Consider the following 22,175-nt stretch of genomic DNA (forward strand, 5'->3'; position numbering starts at 1 on the left):
TTCTTGGAAAAGTAGCCACAAGGATGCATAGTGCTTTCAGAGGAAGGACGTTGAGACAGAAGACACCAGTCTCAGAAGCAGCAACCTCAAGAATAAATGGTAACGTAGGATCAGGATGTGCCAACACAGGAGCAGAAACAAAGGCAGCCTTGAGAGTCTCAAAGGCCTTAATGGACTCCAGAGACCAACTCTGTGGGTTACCTTCCTTTCTGGTCATATCAGTCAGGGGCTTGACCAGAGAAGAGAAGTTACAGATAAACTTCTGATAATAGTTGGCAAAGCCCAGGAAATGCTGCAGAGGGCGTAAACCCATGGGACTGACGAAAGTTTCTCTGGGTCCATTGAAAAACCAGCAGTGGAAATGACATGAATTTAACCTGTTCACCATGGAACTCGCACTTCTTCAGTTTACAATAGAGATTGTTCTCCCTTAGTTTAGACATCTGTGTGGTGGCTCTCCAGGAACTTGGAAAATATGAGGATATCATTGAGATAAACCACCACACAAACCTGCAACAAATCTCGGAGGACATCAATAATAAATTCCCGGATAACTGCTGGGGCGTTACAAAGGCCAAAAGGCATTACAAGGTACTCATAATGGCCTGCTCTGCTATTAAATGCAGTTTTCCACTCGTTACCCTCCTTAATCCTCATGAGATTGTATGTCCCTCTCAAATCAACCGTTGCTTCCTTGAGGCGGTCTAATGCTCCATAATCAATGGAATCGGATAGGCATTCTTAATCGTGAAACGATTGAGACCCATATAATCATTACAAGGTCTGAGTTCACCACTCTTCTTCACAAACAAGAAACCAGCACCAGCAGGAGCCAAGGATTTGCGGATGAAACCTCGAGAAAGTGCAACATACTCCTCCACGGCCTTATCCTCCAAGACTGACAAAGGGTAAACACAGCCACGTGGGGGTATGGCACCAGGTTGAAGGTTAATTGCGCAATCATACGGCCGGTGTGGAGGCAAACTACCGGCTTGACCTTTGTCAAAGACATCACTAAAATCGTGGTACTCCTCCGGCAGGGAGGAGAGTGAAGAGGTGCACAGGACTACCTTCTGGAAGCATGTCTCACTACATTGTAGTGACCAGGAGAGAACCTCAGCATGAAGCCAATCAAAAAAGGGGTTGTGCCTCTGTAACCAAGGATAACCAATAACCAGCAGAAACTTAGCTGAGGAATTAACTTGGAATTGGATTATCTCATGGTGAAGAGCCCCTACAGCCATGGACAAAGGAACCATCTCATGAGTCACATGAGCAGGCTGTAGAGGTCTCCCGTCAAGAGACTCAATAACAAGTAGAGTGTCATGCAGCTGCAGCAGAATAGAGAGCTGCAATGCAAAGGCAACATCAATGAACAGGCCTGCAACCCCAGAGTCGATTAGAGCCTGTATCTCGTCAGACAACTCAGCCCAAATGGTACCGAAACCAGGTGCTTATCCTTCTGGATAACTGGGGATGAAATAACGCCACCATGACAGGACCTTAAGGTTCGGGCGTTCCCTGGATGGGTAAGACAATACTTCAAAAGTGACCTGCCTGGCCACAATAAAGGCACAATCTCTCCCTCCTCCTAAAGGTTCTCTCATGTGCAGAGAGACGTGTGAAGCCCTGGTGCATGGGTTCACCTTCACTGACCGACTCGGTACCAGGAGTCATGGGAGGGGAGGGAGGCACGGGTGGGACTGCAAAGCTTGGAGACAAACGTACAGGAGGCTTCCATAGTTTCATAGTTAGTAAGGTTGAATAAAGACACCAGTCCATCCAGTTCAACCTGAGTGAGTGTCTACAATTGTCCCTATCCCTGTACATTGCACACTCATGTTGGTCCCTACCCTCAAGGAGCCCACAATCCAAGGTCCCCATTCATATCCTAGGGGCAATTTTGAACAGAAGCCAATTAACCTACCTGCATGTCTTTGGATTGTGGGAGGAAACCGGAGTACCCGGAGGAAACCCACGCAGGCACAGGGAGAACATGCAAACTCCAGGCAGGTAGTGTCGTGGTTGGGATTTGAACCAGCGACCCTTCTTACTGCTAGGTGAGAGTGCTAACCACTACACCACTGTGCCGCCTAAGCAAAGCGCTCCTTAAAAGAGAGTCTTTCTCTGAGTCTGGAGTCAATGAGGATGGCAAACGTGATTTACTTCTCCAGCTTAGTGGGTATATCTCGGGCTGCTATCTCATCCTTGATGGAATCCGAGAGACCATGAGAAAAAAAGAGCCACGAGGGCCTCATTGTTCCAAGCAATATCTGCTGCCAGAGTATGGAATTCAGTGGCGTAGTCAGCAACAGTTTGATGGACATGAGGCACTTGGCTGCAGAAGCGGAGCGTGCGGGAACTTCTAATACCCTTTTAAACAAAGCCACAAACTCAGGGTAACTCAAGACAACAGGTTTTTGCGTCTCCCATAGAGGGTTCGCCCAGGTCAAGGCTCTCTCAGAAAGCAGAAACCAGAATTGTTGTGATGTCGCTTCCGTGTTTACAGAAAGAAGACTGGAACGAAGCCGTTTCTGGCTCATACTCTAGCCGGCGGAAGTGCCGGATCATGTCTCGGGTCTCTCGGTGGGAAGAGCGGCGGAAGGCAGCGGGAAGGGTGGAGTCTCCTCTCGCCGCTCCTTCTGTATAACAGCTAAGCGGCTTTTAGCCACATCAGTTGTTATCCCCGAAGAGCTGACCTCCTGCTCTAAAAAACGGTTCCCGGGATGATGCTTGCAGCTGCAGGCATCACCCCGGTATAACCACTGAAAACCGAGGCCACATATTTGCGTACGGTCGGCGGGAAGGAGTTCAATTATGTCTGAAATGTCATGTCTCATGTGAGGAACTTTGTCCTCCCTCCCCCCCTTCTCTGGAAGTTGAGCAACTTTCTTTGTCTTTTATTTTGTATAAAAGGTACAGCCCATACCGCCATTCAAGCAACAATTCTTTATAACCATTCTGTGCTGCGTGTGCATTGAATGCTTCCAGAGCTCTGAAACACAATTCCCACTGATTGTCCAGTAACTGAGCGGAACTGACCCTTACAGAGATTGGTCAGTGTATGTAATGGGACAGGAGATTGGTCAGTGTAATAGGACAGGAGATTGGTCAGTGTATGTAATGGGACAGGAGATTGGTCAGTGTATGTAATGGGACAGGAGATTGGTCTGTGTATGTAATGGAAGGGTCTCAAACTGGCAGCCCTCCAGCTGTTGTGAAACTACAAGTCCCATCACGCCTCTGCCTGTGGGAGTCATGCTTATTACTGTCAGCCTTGCAATGCCTCATGGGACTTGTAGTTTTGCAACAGCTGGAGGGCCGCCAGTTTGAGACCCCTGATGGGAAAGGAGATTGGTCAGTGTAACAGGACAGAAGATTGGTCAGTGTATGGAATAGGACAGGAGATTGGTCAAAGTAATAGGACAGGCGATTGGTCAGTTAATGGGATAGGAGATTGGTCAGTGTATGTAATCGGACAGGAGATTGGTCAGTGTAATAGGACAGGAGATTGGTCAGTGTATGGAATAGGAGAGGAGATTGGTCAGTGTATGTAATAGGAGAGGAGATCGGTCAGTGTATGGAATAGGAGAGGAGATTGGTCAGTGTATGTAATAGGAGAGGAGATCGGTCAGTGTATGGAATAGGAGAGGAGATCGGTCAGTGTATGGAATAGGACAGGAGATTGGTCAGTGTAATCGGACAGGAGATTGGTCAGTGTATGTAATGGGACAGGAGATCGGTCAGTGTATGTAATAGGAGAGGAGATCGGTCAGTGTATGGAATAGGAGAGGAGATCGGTCAGTGTATGGAATAGGACAGGAGATCGGTCAGTGTATGGAATAGGAGAGGAGACTGCGGACATCCTTCAGCTGTTCTATATAAAGTAATGTATACAATGTGTATTCAGTGCACAGGGACGCTGCGTTATGAAATGCTCCTATCACAAACAAGGTAGTGTGCCCATCTACACGCATGCACGCCGAGTCTGGCGTGAACTGGCTGTAACTGAAATTACAAGGCACGTTTGTCGCTTCGGACGTACACTAGGTGGCGTTAGGCAAGGCTCCCTCTGATAGGCCACCATAAGAAAAATGGCGCCTACACGACGTCACGGTAACATGCGTGTTCTCGCGCTACACCACCATTCTGTAAAGTCGAGGCCACGCCCCTACCGCTCACTTCCGGGCTGCCTTCGTAACAATGGAGAAGATGGCGGAGTGAGGATTTCGTTGGGCGTAGGAGCCGGAAAAAGATTGGACACCGGAGCTAGCGGTCTCTCCTCGCGGTATGTAGAGCGGTAGACATTCGGGGGGAAGCCGGCGCCCCGGACAGAAGGTTACTTATCGAAGGTGAAGGGGTGGCGGTAGAGGCAGAAGTAGGCCGCGGCGGGTGTGAAGTTGCGCGGGGAGCAGTACGGGATGCTGAGGCTTTGCTGTGGTCGGGTAGGCCGGAATGGTTGGGCGCCGGGTTGGCCGGAGCCGGCTACAGCCCGCCAATAGCCGGGTCACGTCTGTGTGTGTGAGCGCCGCTCCTATCATGGACGCCGAGTGTGTGGAGGGGAGAGATGGCGGAGCTCGGCTCAGGGTCGCCTGTCCTGTGTGTGTGATCCGGGCTGACGGCGCACATCCCGGTATCTCATGTGCTCTGTGTGCCGGGGATGATGTCGGGGAGCCATGATGATAACAACCGCAGTGTGTCTCCTCTACAGGGCCGGATATGGAGAACGACGTTCTGCCCGGTGAGCTGCCGGAGATCACCGCTTCGTGTTGCCGGCAGAAGAACGTTTCTTCCCCCATTGCCCTATTTCTCCGGATTGTTCCGTGAAAAAGGAGTGTCCATCCCTGCCCAGGGCGAGGGGTTGCCCATGGCAACCAGATCCCTGCCCAGGGCGAGTGGTTGTCCGCGGCAAGCCGATCCCTGCCCAGGGCGAGGGGTTGTCCGCGGCAAGCCGATCCCTGCCCAGGGCCAGGGGTTGCCCGCGGCAAGCCGATCCCTGCCCAGGGCCAGGGGTTGCCCGCGGCAAGCCGATCCCTGCCCAGGGCCAGGGGTTGCCCGCGGCAAAGCCGATCCCTGCCCAGGGCCAGGGGTTGCCCGCGGCAAGCCGATCCCTGCCCAGGGCCAGGGGTTGCCCGCGGCAAAGCCGATCCCTGCCCAGGGCCAGGGGTTGCCCGCGGCAAAGCCGATCCCTGCCCAGGGCCAGGGGTTGCCCGCGGCAAAGCCGATCCCTGCCCAGGGCCAGGGGTTGCCCGCGGCAAAGCCGATCCCTGCCCAGGGCCAGGGGTTGCCCGCGGCAAAGCCGATCCCTGCCCAGGGCCAGGGGTTGCCCGCGGCAAAGCCGATCCCTGCCCAGGGCCAGGGGTTGCCCGCGGCAAAGCCGATCCCTGCCCAGCGTGACCTTTACAAAATTCCGTCATGCCGAGGCAGAGAGTACATTCACATATCATAGAATGATGACCTATTTCATTGTCCTCTCGGGACGCCCTGAGGGTCAGATCTGCTGCCCCAGAAACTGACCCCTCGGCTTTATTCCTTACCCACACATGTGCAGTCTGCTCTCTCTGGCAGCTCAGCATTCTGTAAGAGTGGAAGAGCAGCCGCTGTGCCTGTGTGGGTAAGGAATGAAAGTGGTTGTAAAGTCAGAATATTTTTTATCTTGATGCATTCTACGCTTTAAAGCGGAGCGCCACCCAAAAGGGGGATTTCCACTTTGAGGGCTCATTCCCTGCTCCTCTTGAACAATTGCCAACTTTGAGAAGGGGGGGGGGTGGAGCTACCTGATCTTGACAGGTACCCGCTTCAGGCTGGGTTCACGTTGCAGCGATGCGGGAACGCTGGGAATCCGCGGCGGGTTCCCGCATCGCATACCTCCCGGTGGCAGTAAACACTGCCCTATGCGAACTGCTGGGAGTGTCAGTGAAAAGTTAATGACACCCCCAGATCAGTTCGCATATCGCAGTGCGATCTGCAAACTCGGACAGGAATCGGATCGCATGGTGTGAACATCCAATGCGATCCGATTCTGCTGCGGACCAAAAAAAAGGGTCCTGTGCGATGCGAATTCAGCCATACTATCTGTATGGCTGAACTCGCATCGTACAGAGATCGGATGTGATCTGCAGTGCGGTGCGAATCACATCCGGTTCTCGTAACCGCTGCAGTGTGAACTCAGCCTCAGTCCTGAGTGCCGTGGCGCTTCTAAAATGGAAGTTCTTCTCCCTCCCGACCTGCAGTCTTTTGGGACACTGACATGTCCTAGTAGACTGCATTCACAATGTGCAACATGCGCAGTGGGCACCCAGTTGTGAAGCTGTCACAGCTGGGTGCCCATAGCAGGGATGCCACGGACCAAAGATAGTGGGTAAGACCAACTGGGGTGAGCACACGGCTGGATCGTGGGACTTGCAAGTGGCTCTTTTTTCAAAGTCAGCAGCTACGGTTTTTGTATAGGAGACAAGCTCCCCTTTCAGATAAAAAAAACTTGTGTGTGCCTCAGCCCTCTAATGCTCACCTGAGCCCCATCTCTCCATCCATGTCCACGGGTTTGTCGGCCGTCCTGGACTCTCTTCTTGATTGGCTGAGACACAGCAGCAGCGCCATTGGCACCTGCTGCTGTCTGTCAGCCATTCAGGAGAGAGGGGCGGGGCTGAACCAGGGCTGTGTGTCTGAATGGACACATGAAGCTGTGACTCGCTCGTGTGCCCCCCACAGCAAGCTGCTTGGAATAGCCAGGAAAGCCGAAGAGGAGGATTTGGGCTGTTCTGTGCAAAACCATTACACAGAGCAGATCTACGTATAACATGTTTGTTATTTTTAGAGGGGGAAAAAAAATGGAGACTTTACAATCACTTGAAGCCGCGGAGTCACTTGTCGGTTTCTGGGGGCCGCACACCTGATCCTCGGAACGGCCTGGCATCTGCAGGACAGAGAGCACAATGAGATAAGCATTCTATTACGTGAATGTACTGGGAATGTTGTTCTGTAGACCACTTTTGTTAAAGGTGAATTTAACCCCTTGGTGTCCACTCACACGTGAATCCAGTCTGGATCCTCTATCAGTTTCACACTGAACCACTGTGCATGTCTTTGGGTAGGCAGATGTAAAAAAGACTCCACTGTTTACATCTGATTCCATTTATGTCCACAGGAAGCGGTCTGCTCCCTTTTCCATTTTTGTGGATGTTTTCTGTTTATAGGCAAGAAACAGACGTGAACTGGTGTAATCGGTCAGTAACTCGTTTAGTCAAGTCATGCTTTGTGCTAAGAAATATTGACGTCCGTGTGAAAGTACCTTTAAGTCTATTTCCACCTTTGCACCCAAATTGGAGAACCCCCACTATCTGTTTCCATTCACACAGCATATCTAAAACAGGGCTCTGCAAACCCCAGGTCGCCATGGCGACAAGAAGTTTCATCCTGACGCCTGGACTACTTCCCTAATGCTCCTCCCGATATGTTTCTCGGGCTCCGCTTTACCCGCCTGCGGGACCAGCAAAGCTGCTGCCTCCAGGCGGTGGGAAGAAAGCAGACAAGCATCCGCTCTCTTCTAGTTGTTGACCAGGATGTGACGTCACTTCTGGGTCCCTGTTGGCAGTTTCCCCCAGCCATAAAGGCCAGGAAAGAATGTAATGCATTGCACTGTCTAAGAGAATTTAGATAATCTATTTCTTAGCTTTTCTAGTTGTTTCTTTGGAGAAGGCTCATACATAGGACACCATAGGCAGTATAACTTGCTGAATAGGTTAGTTGTCTTTATGCATTAACATCGTGTTCCCGCCCAGGCCTTGATATCTTTGCACCCTTTGTTAGGACAGACGTGCACATCTAGTTTAAAACTGATGAGATCTGTAAGCGTAATACAGACAGGTTTTATTATGGTAAACGTAACTCTCCAGCCCTCTTAGGATTACATTAAAGTGGTTGTAAACCCTTACAAACCAACTTTGACCTACAGGTGAGCCTAGATTAAGGCTTACCTGTAGGTCCAAGAAATATCTCCTAAACCTACACGGTTTAGGAGATATTTACAAAAAGACAGTCACTGTAGACAGCGGTGCGCAGGCGCACTGAGCAGGTCACAGATCACGACGATGTGCCGCTCGTGTCGGGTCCCATGCGCGGGAGTGACGTCACTGTGGCTCCGGCGAATCACAGCGCCGGAGCAGCAAGACCCGGAAATCACTCCGAGATACATGGCAGTGGTGAAGATGGAGGACCGCTTCGTTCTCAGGTAAGTTATTCATAATGAGCTAGTATGCTATGCATACTAGCTCATTATGCCTTTGCCTTGCAGGTTGCATTTAAAGGGGGAAGCTAAGTTCACTTTTTTTTTTCTTATTTTTTAAGGATTTTAAGCAGTGGAACTGTTATCGGCAATGTTTTAAACATTTTTATTCCATGCAATGCTTCATGGGACTTCTAGTCCTGCAACAGCTGAAAGACCACAGATTGCGCACCCATGATGTAAGCGTTATCCCAATTTAGCCACAAAGGTGGAAATACACTTTAACCACTTCCCTACCGAGCTAGTGGCTAAAGATGGCTACATCGCGGTTCTTCAGTTCAGATTGGTAAAGGGGCCAATCACAGCTGATAACATGTAAACAGACTGGCCGGTTATTGGCATTCCTTTCCGCACATGCTGCCTCTGTGTGAAGAAAGGAGAATCGCTAATATCGGATGAATGGTCGTGATCGGCTGTGGAAAGTAGTGTACACGCGATCCGAAAATCGAACGATCCTTCCTCGGACGACCGCTTTCGTATGATATTCGGATCGTGTGTACGGGGGCATTAGTCTAAACATTGTAACAATTTGTCAGTGAAATAGACTTCGAGTGTAAGTGAGGAAAGTTTAAACACTAAACCCTTTTCTGAAACTTGTTGGTTTCAAGTTAAAATCATTTTATATATTTCTAGTAGAGACCCTAGAGAATAAAATGGTGATTGTTGCAATATTTTCAGTCACACACACTATTTGCGCAGCGGTCTTTCAAATTAAATTTTTTTTTTTTGGGAAAAATTTAATGACTAAAAAAAAAACTAACCAGTAAAGTTAGCACTTTCACAATTTATTTTTTTCAATACAAAATTTTTTTTTATGTTGCGAGAATTGTGAACTTTTTATTCTAAGCAAAAAAAATTGTGATTCTCATTTTGGCCAGAATCGTTCCGCTCTAATTTGTGTCTACAGACTGATAAAGAGTGGATAAATGTGTCCACAGAACTTCACATTTTGTCATATTCCAACCAAAAAGCATAAATGTATTTTATGTGATATACCAACACAAAGTGGCACATAATTGTGAAGTAAAAGGAAAATTTTATAAATGGTTTTCAGACTTTTTTACAAATGTGTGAAAAGTGTGGTGTCGGTTTTGTATTCCGCCCCCCCCCCCCCCCCCCCCCCCGAGTCAATTTGCAACCTGCAAATACAGCCGCAAGTCTTTTTGGGTTTGTCTCTAACAGCTTTGCACATCTAGAGAGTGATATTTTTGCTCAAGCTCTTAGATTGGATGGAGAGCGTCCGTGAACAGCAATTTTCAAGTCTTGCCACAGATTCTCAATTGGATTTAGGTCTGGACTTTGGCCCAATCTAACGCATGAATATGCTTTCATCTAAACCTTTCTATTGTAGCTCTGGCTGAATGTTTAGGGCTGTGGTCCTGCTGGAAAGTGAACCTTCACCCCAGTCTCAAGTCTTTTGCGCAGACTAACAGGTTTTATTTCTAAGATTGCCCTGTATTTGCTTCCACCCATATTCCCATCAACTGACCGGCTTCCGTGTCCCTGCTGAAAAAAAGCATCCCCACCACATTACGCCACCACCATACTTGATGGTGGGGGTGGTGTGTTCAGGGTGACGTGCAGTGTTGTTTTTCCACTGCACATAACGTCTTTTCCACATGTTTGTGTCCCCTACATGGCTTGTCGCAAACGGGACATCTTCTTATGGCTTTCTTTCAGCAATGGTTTTCTTCTTGCCACTCTTCCGTAAAGGCCAGATTTGTGGAGAGCACGACTAATGGTTGTCCTGTGGACAGATTCTCCCACCTGAGTTGTGGATCTCTCCCAGGGTTACCATGGGCTTCTTGGCTGCTTCTCTGATTAATGCTCTCCTTGCCTATCTGTTAGGTGGACGGCCATGTCTTGGTAGGTTTACAGTTCCATACTCATTCCATTTACTGATGATGGATTAAACAGAGCTCTGTGAGATGTTCAAAGCTTAGGATATTGTTTTTATAACCCAACCCTGCTTTAATCTTCTCAACTTTATCCCTGACCTGTCTGGTTTATTCCTTGGCCTTCATGTTGCTGTTTGATCACTAAGGTTCTCTAACAAACCTCACAGGGCTTCACAGAACAGTTGTATTTATACTCGGATCCAATTATACACAGGTGGACTCTTATTGGGTAACTTCTGAAGGCAGTTGGTTCTACTAGATTTTAGTTATGGGTATCAGTAAAAGGGCTGAATATAAATGCCCGCCACACTTTTTTTTCACATTTATTTGTAAAAAAAAAGTGAAAATCATTTTCCTTCCACTTGACAATTATGTGCCACTTTGTGTTGGTCTATAAAATGCATTTACTTTTTGGTTGTAACATGACAAAATGTGAAAAATTTCAAGGGGTATGCATGCTTTCTCAATGCACTGTAGTGCTTACACTTGGAGGCATCCAGTTCCAATAAGATTTAGAAGGAGCTGTAGGAGGCAAGAAAAGAGAAGAACGTCGCCTTCTAAGTGCAGCAGAACTTTACACACTTTTTATTTTCTAAAAGTTGGCAACTCACAAAAAGTGATGGAGCGTGCATGCTTTGAACGAACGCAGCCTTCTCCGCTTGCGCACCCGGAAAGTACGTCATCTCCTCGCTCCCAGCATCCCCAAGTACACCAGGAAGTGCTGCCATCCACCAGCGCATCTGTCAGTTTGCTGCCGCGGGACCCATCGAGAGTTGCCCAACGGGACTTGCCATGTTATACATGTGCATTGTCCTTCACTTTAGGGAGTTGCCAACATTTTAGAAAATACAGTAAGTAACGCTCTACGGCACTTAGAAGGTGCCATTCTCTTCTTTTCATGGCATATAGTCACCAGTGTGGTACAACATCATCCTATAACTGGTGTGGCAGTGAATAGGGACACTGACTGGTGACTGTGTGTGTGATATATTCTCTCACTGCTATTTTACTCTGGGGATGTGATCAGAATTAAAAAAATAAAAATAAACACTGATTGCGTTTAACAGTGCATTTCACTGTTTTCTAAAGTGGTTGTAAACCCTTACAAACCACTTTGACCTACAGGTAAGCCTAGATTAAGGCTTACCTGTAGGTCCAAGAAATATCTCATAAACCTACACGGTTTAGGAGATATTTGCCCGAAAACGGGCACCGCTGTCTACGGCGCATGCGCCGTAGACAGCGGCGCGCACTGAGCGCGGCATTTCCAAGAATGGAGCTGCCGCGCGTGTCGACTCCCGTGCGCATGCACGGGAGTGACGTCATCGCGGCTTCGCCGAATGACAGCGGCAGAGCTGCGAGACGCCACCAGCAAGATGGATGCGGCGGACTACAGGGGACAGCGGCGACTTCGCTGGCTCCTGTGTCAGGTAAGTGACACATAAGGGGGTAGTATGCGATGCATAGTAGTCCATTATGCTTTACCTTTGCAGGGAATGAAAGAGGAAGTAAACCCATCAGGGTTTACTTCCTCTTAAGCAGCCATTTTATTTTTATTTTTTTCTGAATAAAATCTTTTTCAGTGTTTTACTATTGTGATTAGCCACAGTTAAAGCGGGACTGCACTGCAGAAAAAAATATTAAAAGCCAGCAGCTACAAATACTGCAGCTGCTGACTTAAAAAAAAAAAAGAAAACTCACCTGTCCCGGGGTCCAGCGATGCCGAGGCCGATCGATCTCTCGGCTGCTGCCGCCACCATTCTAGGTGAAGGAATCAGGAAGTGAAGCGGCTTCACTTCCTGGTTCCCTACTGTGCATGCGCTACTCGCGCAGTGCAATAGGAATTGTCCGCGCTGTCACTGGGACCCATATGTGTCCCAGCAGACAGCGTGCAGGGACAGGAAGAGGCATAGACTCCCGTGAGAGTCTATGCCTGGAAGTGGGTGTAAATACCTGTCTTTGACAGGTATCTGCACCCCCCTGAAAGGTGCCAATTGTGACACCGGAGGGGGGGAGGGATCCGATCAGCGGAAGTTCCACTTTAGGGTGGAACCCCGCTTTAAGCACATGGTACAGTTGGACGGGGACTGTCCCTGTCTGTACCATGTGATCCCTGTAACCAATTACAGAGCTCAACACAATAGTACACAATGAATTGAAGCGATCGGTCACAGCGATCACATGCTACTGACAGCGGGCCAGTACACTGGTTTGTCATGTGCTGTGTATGGGGGACCTAGCGGTTGACAGATCGTGCCGCAGTGCGGCCTGATCCTGGATGGACATTATCCTATAAGGTCCACCGAAAATGGCGATTGTTCTGTCCAGCTGTCAATTTACTATAGGCCGGGCAGAAAGCGTTTTTTATTGCATTAGCAATATGCTGGAAATCTTCCCTCACAATTCTGAGGTGATGGTTGATGTTGTACTCTTTGTTAGTCATAAAATTGCTAGGAGATATTGTTTTTTTTTTTGGCAGAAGTGGCAGGCTTTTGGTGCTTTAAGACCCCTTTCACACTGAGGCGCTATAGCGCTAAAAATGGCGTCTATAAAGCGCCTCTCACTTCAATGTGTGAGCCTGAGGGCTTTCACACTGGAGCGGTGCGCTGGCAGGACGCTCAGTCCTGCAAGCAGCATCTTTGAGGCACTGTAGGAGCCGTGTATACACCGCTCCTAAAAAGCACACTTGCCCAACAAAAATCAATGGGCAGTGCTGTGGCGCTTTGCAGGCGCTTTTAACCCTTTTTCGGCTGTTAGTGGGGATTAAAAGTGAGCCGCTAACGGCCAAAAAATGCTGCAAAAACGTTGGTAAAGCGCAGCTAAAAAAATAGCGCTTTATCCCCGGCGCTGCTCAGTGTGAAAGTGCCCTCACTCCTAGTAGAATTCTTGTCTAGTGTACACTGCCTGTGGTCCAACGCAGTGCATTCTTCTGGCTCATTTCTGGCATCTGTAAGATGACGACAAGAATGGAGCCGGGTGTCGAGATGTTTTGCAAGAGTTACCTCATTGGTGATTGTCCGGTCACTCCTCACTGAGAAACAATAAAATCTGTCTGGGGTGCACCATGCAAGTTGTAATGCTCTGCTTTATTAAAACGTAATTAAACCCATTGATGTAACGGTTTCCCAAAACTGTTACATTAAAGGCATGCCATGAATGATAACTGTCACATGCTTGTGCTTGCAACCATCAAGTTGCTGGTGTCATTAGTGATCACATGTGCAGCACCATGGCAACTGCCGATGAGAGACCAAGATTACTGCCGGAGAAGCTGCTAAGGACAGGAGGGTTTAGTTCCACTTTTAAGTTATGACCCGCTGGTAAAGTATAGAGCCTCTTCAGATATAACTGTTTTATTTGATCCTGTAGTGACAGGCTCGTTTTATAGAGACCCTTGCAGCTCCCACTGAAAATTAATGAATATTTTCTTAGTAAAAGGTTAGTTATATCAGTAGTCATATCAATAATAAAATGTATTTAACCACTTGCAGACCGGACCAATTTGCTGGTCAAAGACCAGAGCACTTTTTGCGATTCGGCACTGCGTCGCTTTAACTGACAATTGCGCGGTCGTGCGACGTGGCTCCCAAACAAAATTGACGTCCTTTTTTTCCCCACAAATAGAGCTTTCTTTTGGTGGTATTTGATCACCCCTGCGGTTTTTATTTTTTGCGCTATAAACAAAAATAGAACGACAATTTTGAAAAAAAACGCATTATTTTTTTACTTTTTGTTATAATAAATATCCCCCAAAAATATATAAAAAAACATTTTTTTCCCTCAGTTTAGGCCGATACGTATTCTTCTACATATTTTTGGTAAAAAAAAATCGCAATAAGCGATTATTGATTGGTTTGCGCAAAAGTTATAGCGTTTACAAAATAGGGATAGTTTTATAGCATTTTTATTAATATTATTTTTTTATTTTTTTACTAGTAATGGCGGTGATCAGCGATTTTTTTTTTTTTTTTTTTTTTTTTTTTTTTATTGTGACTGCGACATTGCGGGGGACCCATCGGACATTTTTGGGACCATTGTCATTTTATACAGTAATCACTGCTATATAAATGCAGTGATTCCTGTGTAAATGACACTGGCAGTGAAGCAGTAAACCAGTGGGTGGCAGTGTATGGGTTAAGTGCTCCTAGGGGCGTGTTACTAACTGTGGGGGGGTTGGGCTTTCATTTAGTGAACACTGATCTCTGCTCCAATCACATGGAGCAGAGATCAGCGTCACTAGTTGCTAGGCAGAATGGAGAAATGTTGTTTACAACGGCACTTCTCCATTCGGCCACTCCGTAAGACGATCGTGGGGATGCCCGCAGCGATAGAGTCCGCGGGTCCCGCGACCGGACTCACGGGGGTCCCGACCAGCTCGGGAGCGCGGCGGCGCGCTCCCGATGGCAGGGCGGCAAATTTATAGGGCCGTACATGTACGCCAATTTGCCTGCCCGTGCCATTCTGTCGACGTACATCGTCGTGCGCTGGTCGGCAAGTGGTTAAAGGCCATGAAATCCAGTGGTGTTGTCTTTGCTGCAGATGTCCCCCTGCTGCCCCTCACGATAAAGCCCCAGATTTTGCACATACAATTTAACCACTTGCTGACCGCCGCACACCAATATACATCGGCAGCAGTGGGCAAATGGGAGTACCTGTACATCCCCTTTAATTTGCGGGCTAGTGGGCATGTGTGCTGCGTGCCCGTGGGTCCCTTGAACAATATGTCCACCGGTGTCCCATGATCGTGTCACGGAGTTTCAGAATGGTGAGATGTAAACGATGCATTTCCCTGTTCTGCCTAGCAACATGACAGATCTACTGCTCGCTGTCATCGGGAGCAGTGATCTGTCATGTTGTAGTGAGCCCATCCCTCCCTAGGACACTACCTCTTGATTGCCTCCTAGTGTTTAACCCCTTCCCTGCCAGTGTCATTTACACAGTAATCAGTGCATTTTTATAGCACTGATCATAAATCACAATGGTCCCAAAATAGTCTTAAGTGTCCGCAATGTCGCAGTCACGCTAAAAATTGCACATCACTGCCATTACTAATAAAATTGTATTCTTACTGCTGGCACCAGCATTAGATATTTAGGGCTGCAACTAACGATTATTTTTATAATTGATTAGTTGGCTGATTATTTTGGTTAATTGAATAACCTTTAAAAAAAAATCATGTGGTGTATAATTTAGTTTATATGCAAACTCTTTATTTTAAATCATCTAGATTTAAAGACGAAGTACTTCATCTTCCACTGCAAAGTAAAAGTATAATGGGCTAGTATACATCGCATACTAGCCTATTGTGTGCCACTTGCCTGCAATGAAGCCCGTTGCAGGAAGCATCCATTTTCACTCCTCTTCCTTCCGGGGCTGCAGACTCCGGCTCTGTGACTGTCTGGAGTCGCGTGATGTCACTTCTGCACATGCGCGGGGGAGCCAATGGTCATGGCCCTATAGAAAGGGCACGATCGTGCCCATTCTAAAGTGCGCATGTGCTGATAACATTGGTGCAAGTGTATATGGTAAGGTAAACCTGCACAGTTTAGGGGATATTTCCAGTACCTACAAGTAAGCCTTATAGGCTTACCTGTAGGTAAAAGTGGTCTGTAAGGGTTTACAACCACTTTACATCATAGTTTTGGTTTATTGGGGATGTTGTGGTGGTGCTGGAGGAAAAAGGCCGGGTCTTTTGGAATGTCTGTCAGTAAATTTTTGGACGATACGATGAACTTCTTCTTCTGTCCAGTAGGGTTGCAAGAGCCAGCAGGACCAAAAGATGTGGAGAAGGGTACCAGTCTCCTCTCCGCATCTCCAGCACAGGTCTGAGCATTGAGGAAACATTTTATGGATCCTTACAGGGGTGCGGTACCACCGGGTTAGTATCCTGAAGTCTGCCTCTTGGTGTTTTGTAAGAAAATAGTCTATCTACCTGTTTTTCGGTCAGTTCAACCCCCAGATCTCTCTCCCACCCGGCTATATATGAAGGCTTGTGATCTGCTGGCGGTGTTGTCAACAGTTGGTAGGTTAGAGAGACTGCATGGGGGAGTGTTGATTTTTTTTTTTTTCCAAGCTTAGCTGTTTGAAGGTGGTGTGAGACCTCTGAAACAGCATTGGGGAAGGGATCCAAGAAAGTGTGCCAGCTGGACCTTTTGCCAGAACGATAATCCTGACAGGCCAGAGTCGGCCATGATTTGCTGTCTTGTCATCCAGTGTCCACTGGTGACGAAATGCTGAGCTTGTGAACGCTCTATTTTCAAATTCTGGGATCTTGGAGTTCAGGGGTAAAATCTGGGTTCCCCACTATGGGCAGGAGCAGAGATGGTAGAGTCTCTACCGAAAAGTCCTGGAATGCATTACCGGCTGATCCTCCTAATCTCCCCTATCGTAGGGTGGTCCATTATCTGCTGGGGTAAATCCCCTTGGCACCATGGTAGGTACTTGAGTGGCAGCCCTGATGGGATATGTTCCACCTTAACCCACTGTTTGAGTTCACCATGGCGACGCCAGTCTAAGACCTGTGTCAGATGACGTGATATGGTAAAGGTTAGCTTCAGCGATTCATCCTTGGAAGAGTGCTGATGGGGAGATTGTAGAGGGCAATGTAGTACTGCCTAAAGATGTTTGATAATTTTTCGGTTTCGTGGACTTTAGTACCCTGTTTGTCTAATGGCTCCGGAATAAATGTGAGGGCCCATTGGGCTTCCAAGGCTCACACCAACAGCTTCCCACATTTATCTCTATGTTCGTAGAAAGAGCGCCAGCACTTGGCTATTGTGGCTTTATCTCTGACCACAGCCAAAGTGCACAGCTGGAACATGAGGGCTGTAAGGTCAGCCAGGTTTTTGTCTGCTAGGGATCTATTGTACAGTTTGTAGTGTACGTAAATTTGCAAATCAATGGGATAAAATAATATTCCTGAACTTTGTTTTATCTCATGGATACTGTAAAATTGTGTGAATGCATCAATGCAGTGCATGTTATCTCAGCTTGCAGAGCTTGGATTCATTGAATGAGTTTACCAAAAATGTCAATTTTGCAGAATATACAGCCTCATGCTACATAACCAAGCTCCATTTCATGCTGAATAAACTAAATTGCTGAATCATAAATGGAAAACTATCTTTAGATTTTTACTCAAACTATTTTATTAAAATAAATTTGATAAAAGTCAAACCACGTCCGATTTTTAATAATAAAATAAAAAATCATTGCTTTTTTTTTATTTTTATTTTTCTACAATGCCAAATACGCAGCGGCTGAAAAGAAGCATAGATGTGAACATGTCTCAAAGGAAGTCATGTTAAATGAACTGTAGTGCGTTTCTGCAAAATCCCCCAAAAAAGCATAGGTGTGACCCAGGCCGAAGTCTTTTAGTAGAAGAAACTTGCTTTTTTTTTTTTTTTTTTTTTTATCACCTGTAATAATGGGGTGTTTTTTTTTTTTATTCATGGATATGATCATTTTATATATAATGCCATTCCAACACGTTTCCCCTTAAACCACTCAAGTGTTGCTTTAGCAGTGTGTTTGGGGTCATTGTCCTGCTGGAAGGAGAACCTCTGTCCTAGCCTCAAATCACACACAGAGTACTACAGGTTTTGCACAAGAATATCCCTGTATTTAGCATCATCCATCTTTCCTTCAACTCTGATGGGTTTCCCAGTCCCGACTGCTGAAAAACATCCCCACAGCATGATGCTGCCATCGCCTTGTTTCACAGTGGGGATGGTGTTCTTTGGGTGATGTAATGTGTTGGGTTTGCACCAGACATAGCGTTATCTTTGGCCAAAAAGTTCAATTTTAGTCTCATCAGACCAGAGCACCTTCCTCCATACATTTTGGGAGTCTCCCACATGGCTTTTCCCAAACTCAGAATGTGCCATTTTTATTTTGAAAGTAATGGCTTTCTTCTGGCCACTCTGCCATAAAGCCCAACTCTATGGAGTGTAGAGCTTATTGTCGTCCTATGTACAGATACTCCAGTCTCTGCTGTGTAACTCTGCAGCCCCTCCAGGATTACCTTAGGTCTCTGTGCTGCCTCTCTGATTAATGCCCTCCTTGCCCGGTCTGTGAGTTTTGGTGTGCGGCCGTCTCTTGGCAGGTTTGCTGTTGTGCCATGTTCTTTCCATTTGGTTATGATAGATTTTATGGTGCTCATAGGGATCCTCAAATATTTCCAGACTTGTACTTCTCAACAACATTGTCCCTTGTTTGGAGAGTTCCTTGGTCTTCATGGCAGTGTTTGGTTAGTGGTGCCTCTTGCTTAGGTGTTGCAGCCTCTGGGGCCTTTCAAAAAGTTGTGTATATGTAATTGCAGATCATGTGACACTTGGATTACACACAGGTGGACATCATTTCACTAATTATGTGACTTCTAAAGGTATTGGTTGCACCAGAGCTTTTTTGGGCTTCATAACAAAGGGGGTGAAATATATACGCACATGCCAATTATAATTTTTTATTTTTTTTTCTGAAAAATAGTTTTATGTATATATCATTCTAAATGTTTTTTGAAAGGGTGAATACTTTTGCAAGGCATTGTAGTACCTGTAGATACAGTGAATATCTCCTATATGTGCAGTGTTTAGAAGATATTCATATCACCAGTGCATGTGCTCTGAAGGAACGGCATACTTGTGCCGTAAACTGTGACTCCTGTGCGATGCATACTAGCACATTGTCATTGCCTAGTAGGGTTTATTTTTTTTTTTACTACAGCTTTTTGAGAGAGAAATCCTTTTGCCTTTTTTTTTCTTTTTTTTTTTTTTCTTTACACAAGTTATACCTGTCTCCTTCTTCAAGATGTGCTATTATGCTCTTGAGCTGGCCTGTGTGTGTCCATACACGTGGATCGGCTTTGCCTCCTGCTCTCTGCTCACAGGATTTGGGTAAACAGCAGCAGGAGCCAATGGCTCCCACTGCTTCCTGTGACAGCAGGGAGAGAGGAGAGAGCCACTGCAGATTGGGCACAGCATTGGATCAGGTGATGGCTTGGATAAGCATTTAGGGAGGAGAGGGGGAGCTTCAACTACTTTGACCATTTTTACCTTCATGCAGGGAATGCTTTAAAGCGGGAGTCCGCCGGGACTCCGCGTTTTTTTTTTTTTTTTTTTTTTTTTTAAAGCCAGCAGCTACAAATACTGCAGCTGCTGACTTTTAAAATAGTGACACTTACCTGTCCAGCGCGCCCGCGATGTCGGCATCCGAAGCCGATCTGTAGATCGTCTCTCGGGTGCTGCCGCCACCATCTTGGGTATGGGAATCAGGAAGTGGAGCCTTTCGGCTTCATTTCCCGGTTCCCTACTGCGCATGCGCGAGCCGCGCTGCGCAATAAGGACGGTCCCTGCTGCCTCTGGGATCCGTGTGTTTCCCAGCAGGCAGCGGGGCACTTGCTGAAAGGGGTGTAATATACGCCCCTTTCCGCAGAGAGCTATCCTGGAAGTGGGTGCAGATACCTGTACTGTACAGGTATCTGCACCCCCCTCCCCCCCCCCTGAAAGGTGCCAATTGTGGCTCCGGAGGGGGGGAGGGTTCCTATGAGCGGAAGGTCCACTTTAGGGTGGACCTCCGCTTTAAGGTAAAATGTTTTGGCTTTAAATTTAAAGGGTAAGTTCACATTTACAGAAAAATCTGTAAGGTAAACTTGCACAGGACCCCCACCCCGTCCTGCTGACCTGCAGCGTGGCGATCTCCCATTATTAGCCCTGCTATAGCTGCCTCACCGCACCGGGGCCTAGAAATCCCATCGGCTTCATCTCCAAAACATCCCCTGTAAGGGCCGTTTTGAATCATTCTAATGGATTGACTCTGACCCATCAGATCCCGCATAGCCCGTCCTGTCAGCGGGGAAGAAGTAGAGAGAATGCCGAGGGGATTTCTAAGCCCCGATCTGGTGAAGCGGCTATAGCAGGCTTTAGAACGGGATATCGCTGTGCTCCAGGTAAGCCGGTGAGGAGGAGGTCCTGTGTAAGTTCACCTTACAGATTTTTCTGTATAGGTGAACTTAAACTTTAACAAATGTTTGAATTAGATTGCCTGACAGTCCATTGTGACTTGTTTGTTCTGCATGCTGATCATGTGGTGTTTACCAAACTTTCTGTACCTTGCGTATTAACATTGTTTCTTTGTTAGACAGGTTCACTTGTACATCAATTGGTCAACATGGAGAGTACCGATTCTACCGGGAAAGGAAATGCTGAACAGTCAGATTCTCAACGCCAGAGTCAGATGGACCGTTTAGACAGAGAGGAAGCATTCTATCAGTTTGTAAATAATTTGAATGAAGAGGATTACCGGCTCATGAGAGATAATAATTTACTAGGAACTCCAGGTACGTTAATTGGAATGCAACTTTAATGTAGTCAGTGAATGAATAAACTATGGAAAAAGCTCCAGCGCCATCTTCAGGTTTCTGTTTGAATGTTTCTGAAATAATTCAAATATTGGGGAAAAAACAGCTTCACAGTAGAGGACCTTTAAACCTATGTATTAACCACTTCCCACCTGGCCAATGCACATATACGGCCGGGTGGGAGCCGTCTACTTCTGATAGGACGTTCAGGAACGTCCATCAGAAGGAGCGGGATCGCGCGCGTGCCCACGCAGCGGCGCGATCCCGATGCGCCCGTGTCACCCGGACACGGCGCATCTCAGATCGGCAGGAGGGCTCTCTGATTGGCCCTCCTGATCACATGACGGCCGTGTCCAATCACGGCCGTCATGTGATGTAAACAAACAGCCGGTTGCTAGGCAATCGGCTCCTCCTCTCCTCACACAGAAGTCATCGCTGAGGAGAGGAGAGCAGATCGCTGCAGCCGGCTGATGATCAGTGAGTATGGGCTGTTTTTTACAGCTTTTTACTCACTGATCACTAGTCTAGTGTAAACACACAACACACCACACAGTATAAACACAGTCCCCACATATGTCCCCAAAACATACATGTCCCCAAATAATAAAAACACGTCCCTAATAATAAAAACATGTCCCCCACATATGTCCCACTAAAATCACATGTTCCAATGATTATCTGCACACATATATACGTGATCACCTGCACACATATGTACATGATCATTTGCGTACATATGTCCGTGATCACACAAACCAATTATTATACACTTAACGAAATTTTTTTTACCAAAAACATGTAGCAGAATACATTTTGGCTTAAATTTATGACAAAATTTGATTTTATTGGATTTCTTTTAAAATAGAAAAAAGAAAATATTTTTTTTTTCCAAATTTCTGCTTTTTTGCGCTTATATCGCAAAAAATAAAAAACGGAGTCGTGAATAAATACCACCAAAATAAAGCTCTATTTGTGTGAACAAAATGATAAAAATTTCATTTGGGTACAGTGTAGCATGACCGCGCAATTGTCACTGAAAGCGCTAGAGCGATGAAAGCTGAAAATTGGGCTGGGAAGGAAGGGGGCGAAAGTGCCCGGTATTGAAGTGGTTAAAAGTACTGAAGGCTTTTTATTTATTTATTTTTTTCCCCCCAACAGTTTAGCTAATTTCCTGCCTCTTTTCATATGGCCATTCTTATCAGGTCCGCATATCCGTTTTTCAAGTGGACCTGATTGGATGGTCTAGTCATCCCTATACAGCTGGGTGTAAACAGACTTGTCTGTTTTACACCTACCTACCTCTGGATCTGCTAAAAAAAAAAAAAAAAATAATAAAAAGGAAGGGCGCTCGTCTTTAGTTTTAGGTGGAGTGGACAGTAGTCGGGTCTAAATGGATAGCAGAGTTCATTTACTCTCCGCTGCTTGTAGAGTGGGCTCTGTTCATCCAAAAAAAGTGAGTGAGAAAAGTTCATAAAGTGAGTGGACCACGGATGTATCATCCACCCGCTCTTCTCTGATCAGCAGGAGATCTGTGAGCTGATTCCCTGCTGATCAGAGCAAAATCTGCCCCATGTGAAAAGGTGCCTAGATGAGGTCGACCCCCACCCCCCCTTAGCCAATAGTATAAAGCAGAGATATG

At 46.8% G+C, this 22,175-nt stretch overlaps 1 protein-coding gene across 1 annotated transcript in view; it reads left to right on the plus strand.

Moving 5' to 3' along the window:
* Positions 1–4,142: 4,142 nt before the first annotated feature.
* RLIM (ring finger protein, LIM domain interacting) overlaps positions 4,143–22,175 on the plus strand; it is a 30,005-nt gene continuing 11,972 nt past the window's right edge. The window contains 2 exon segments of the mRNA XM_077468439.1: positions 4,143–4,288; positions 20,317–20,515. Of these exon segments, the coding sequence (XP_077324565.1) occupies positions 20,347–20,515 (169 nt within the window). The 5' untranslated portion in view covers positions 4,143–4,288; positions 20,317–20,346.

This window comes from Lithobates pipiens, unplaced genomic scaffold, assembly GCF_037356315.1.
Source record: "Lithobates pipiens isolate NorthernLeopardFrog02 unplaced genomic scaffold, aLitPip1_a1.2 Scaffold_1, whole genome shotgun sequence".
NCBI classification, from domain to species: Eukaryota; Metazoa; Chordata; class Amphibia; order Anura; family Ranidae; genus Lithobates; species Lithobates pipiens.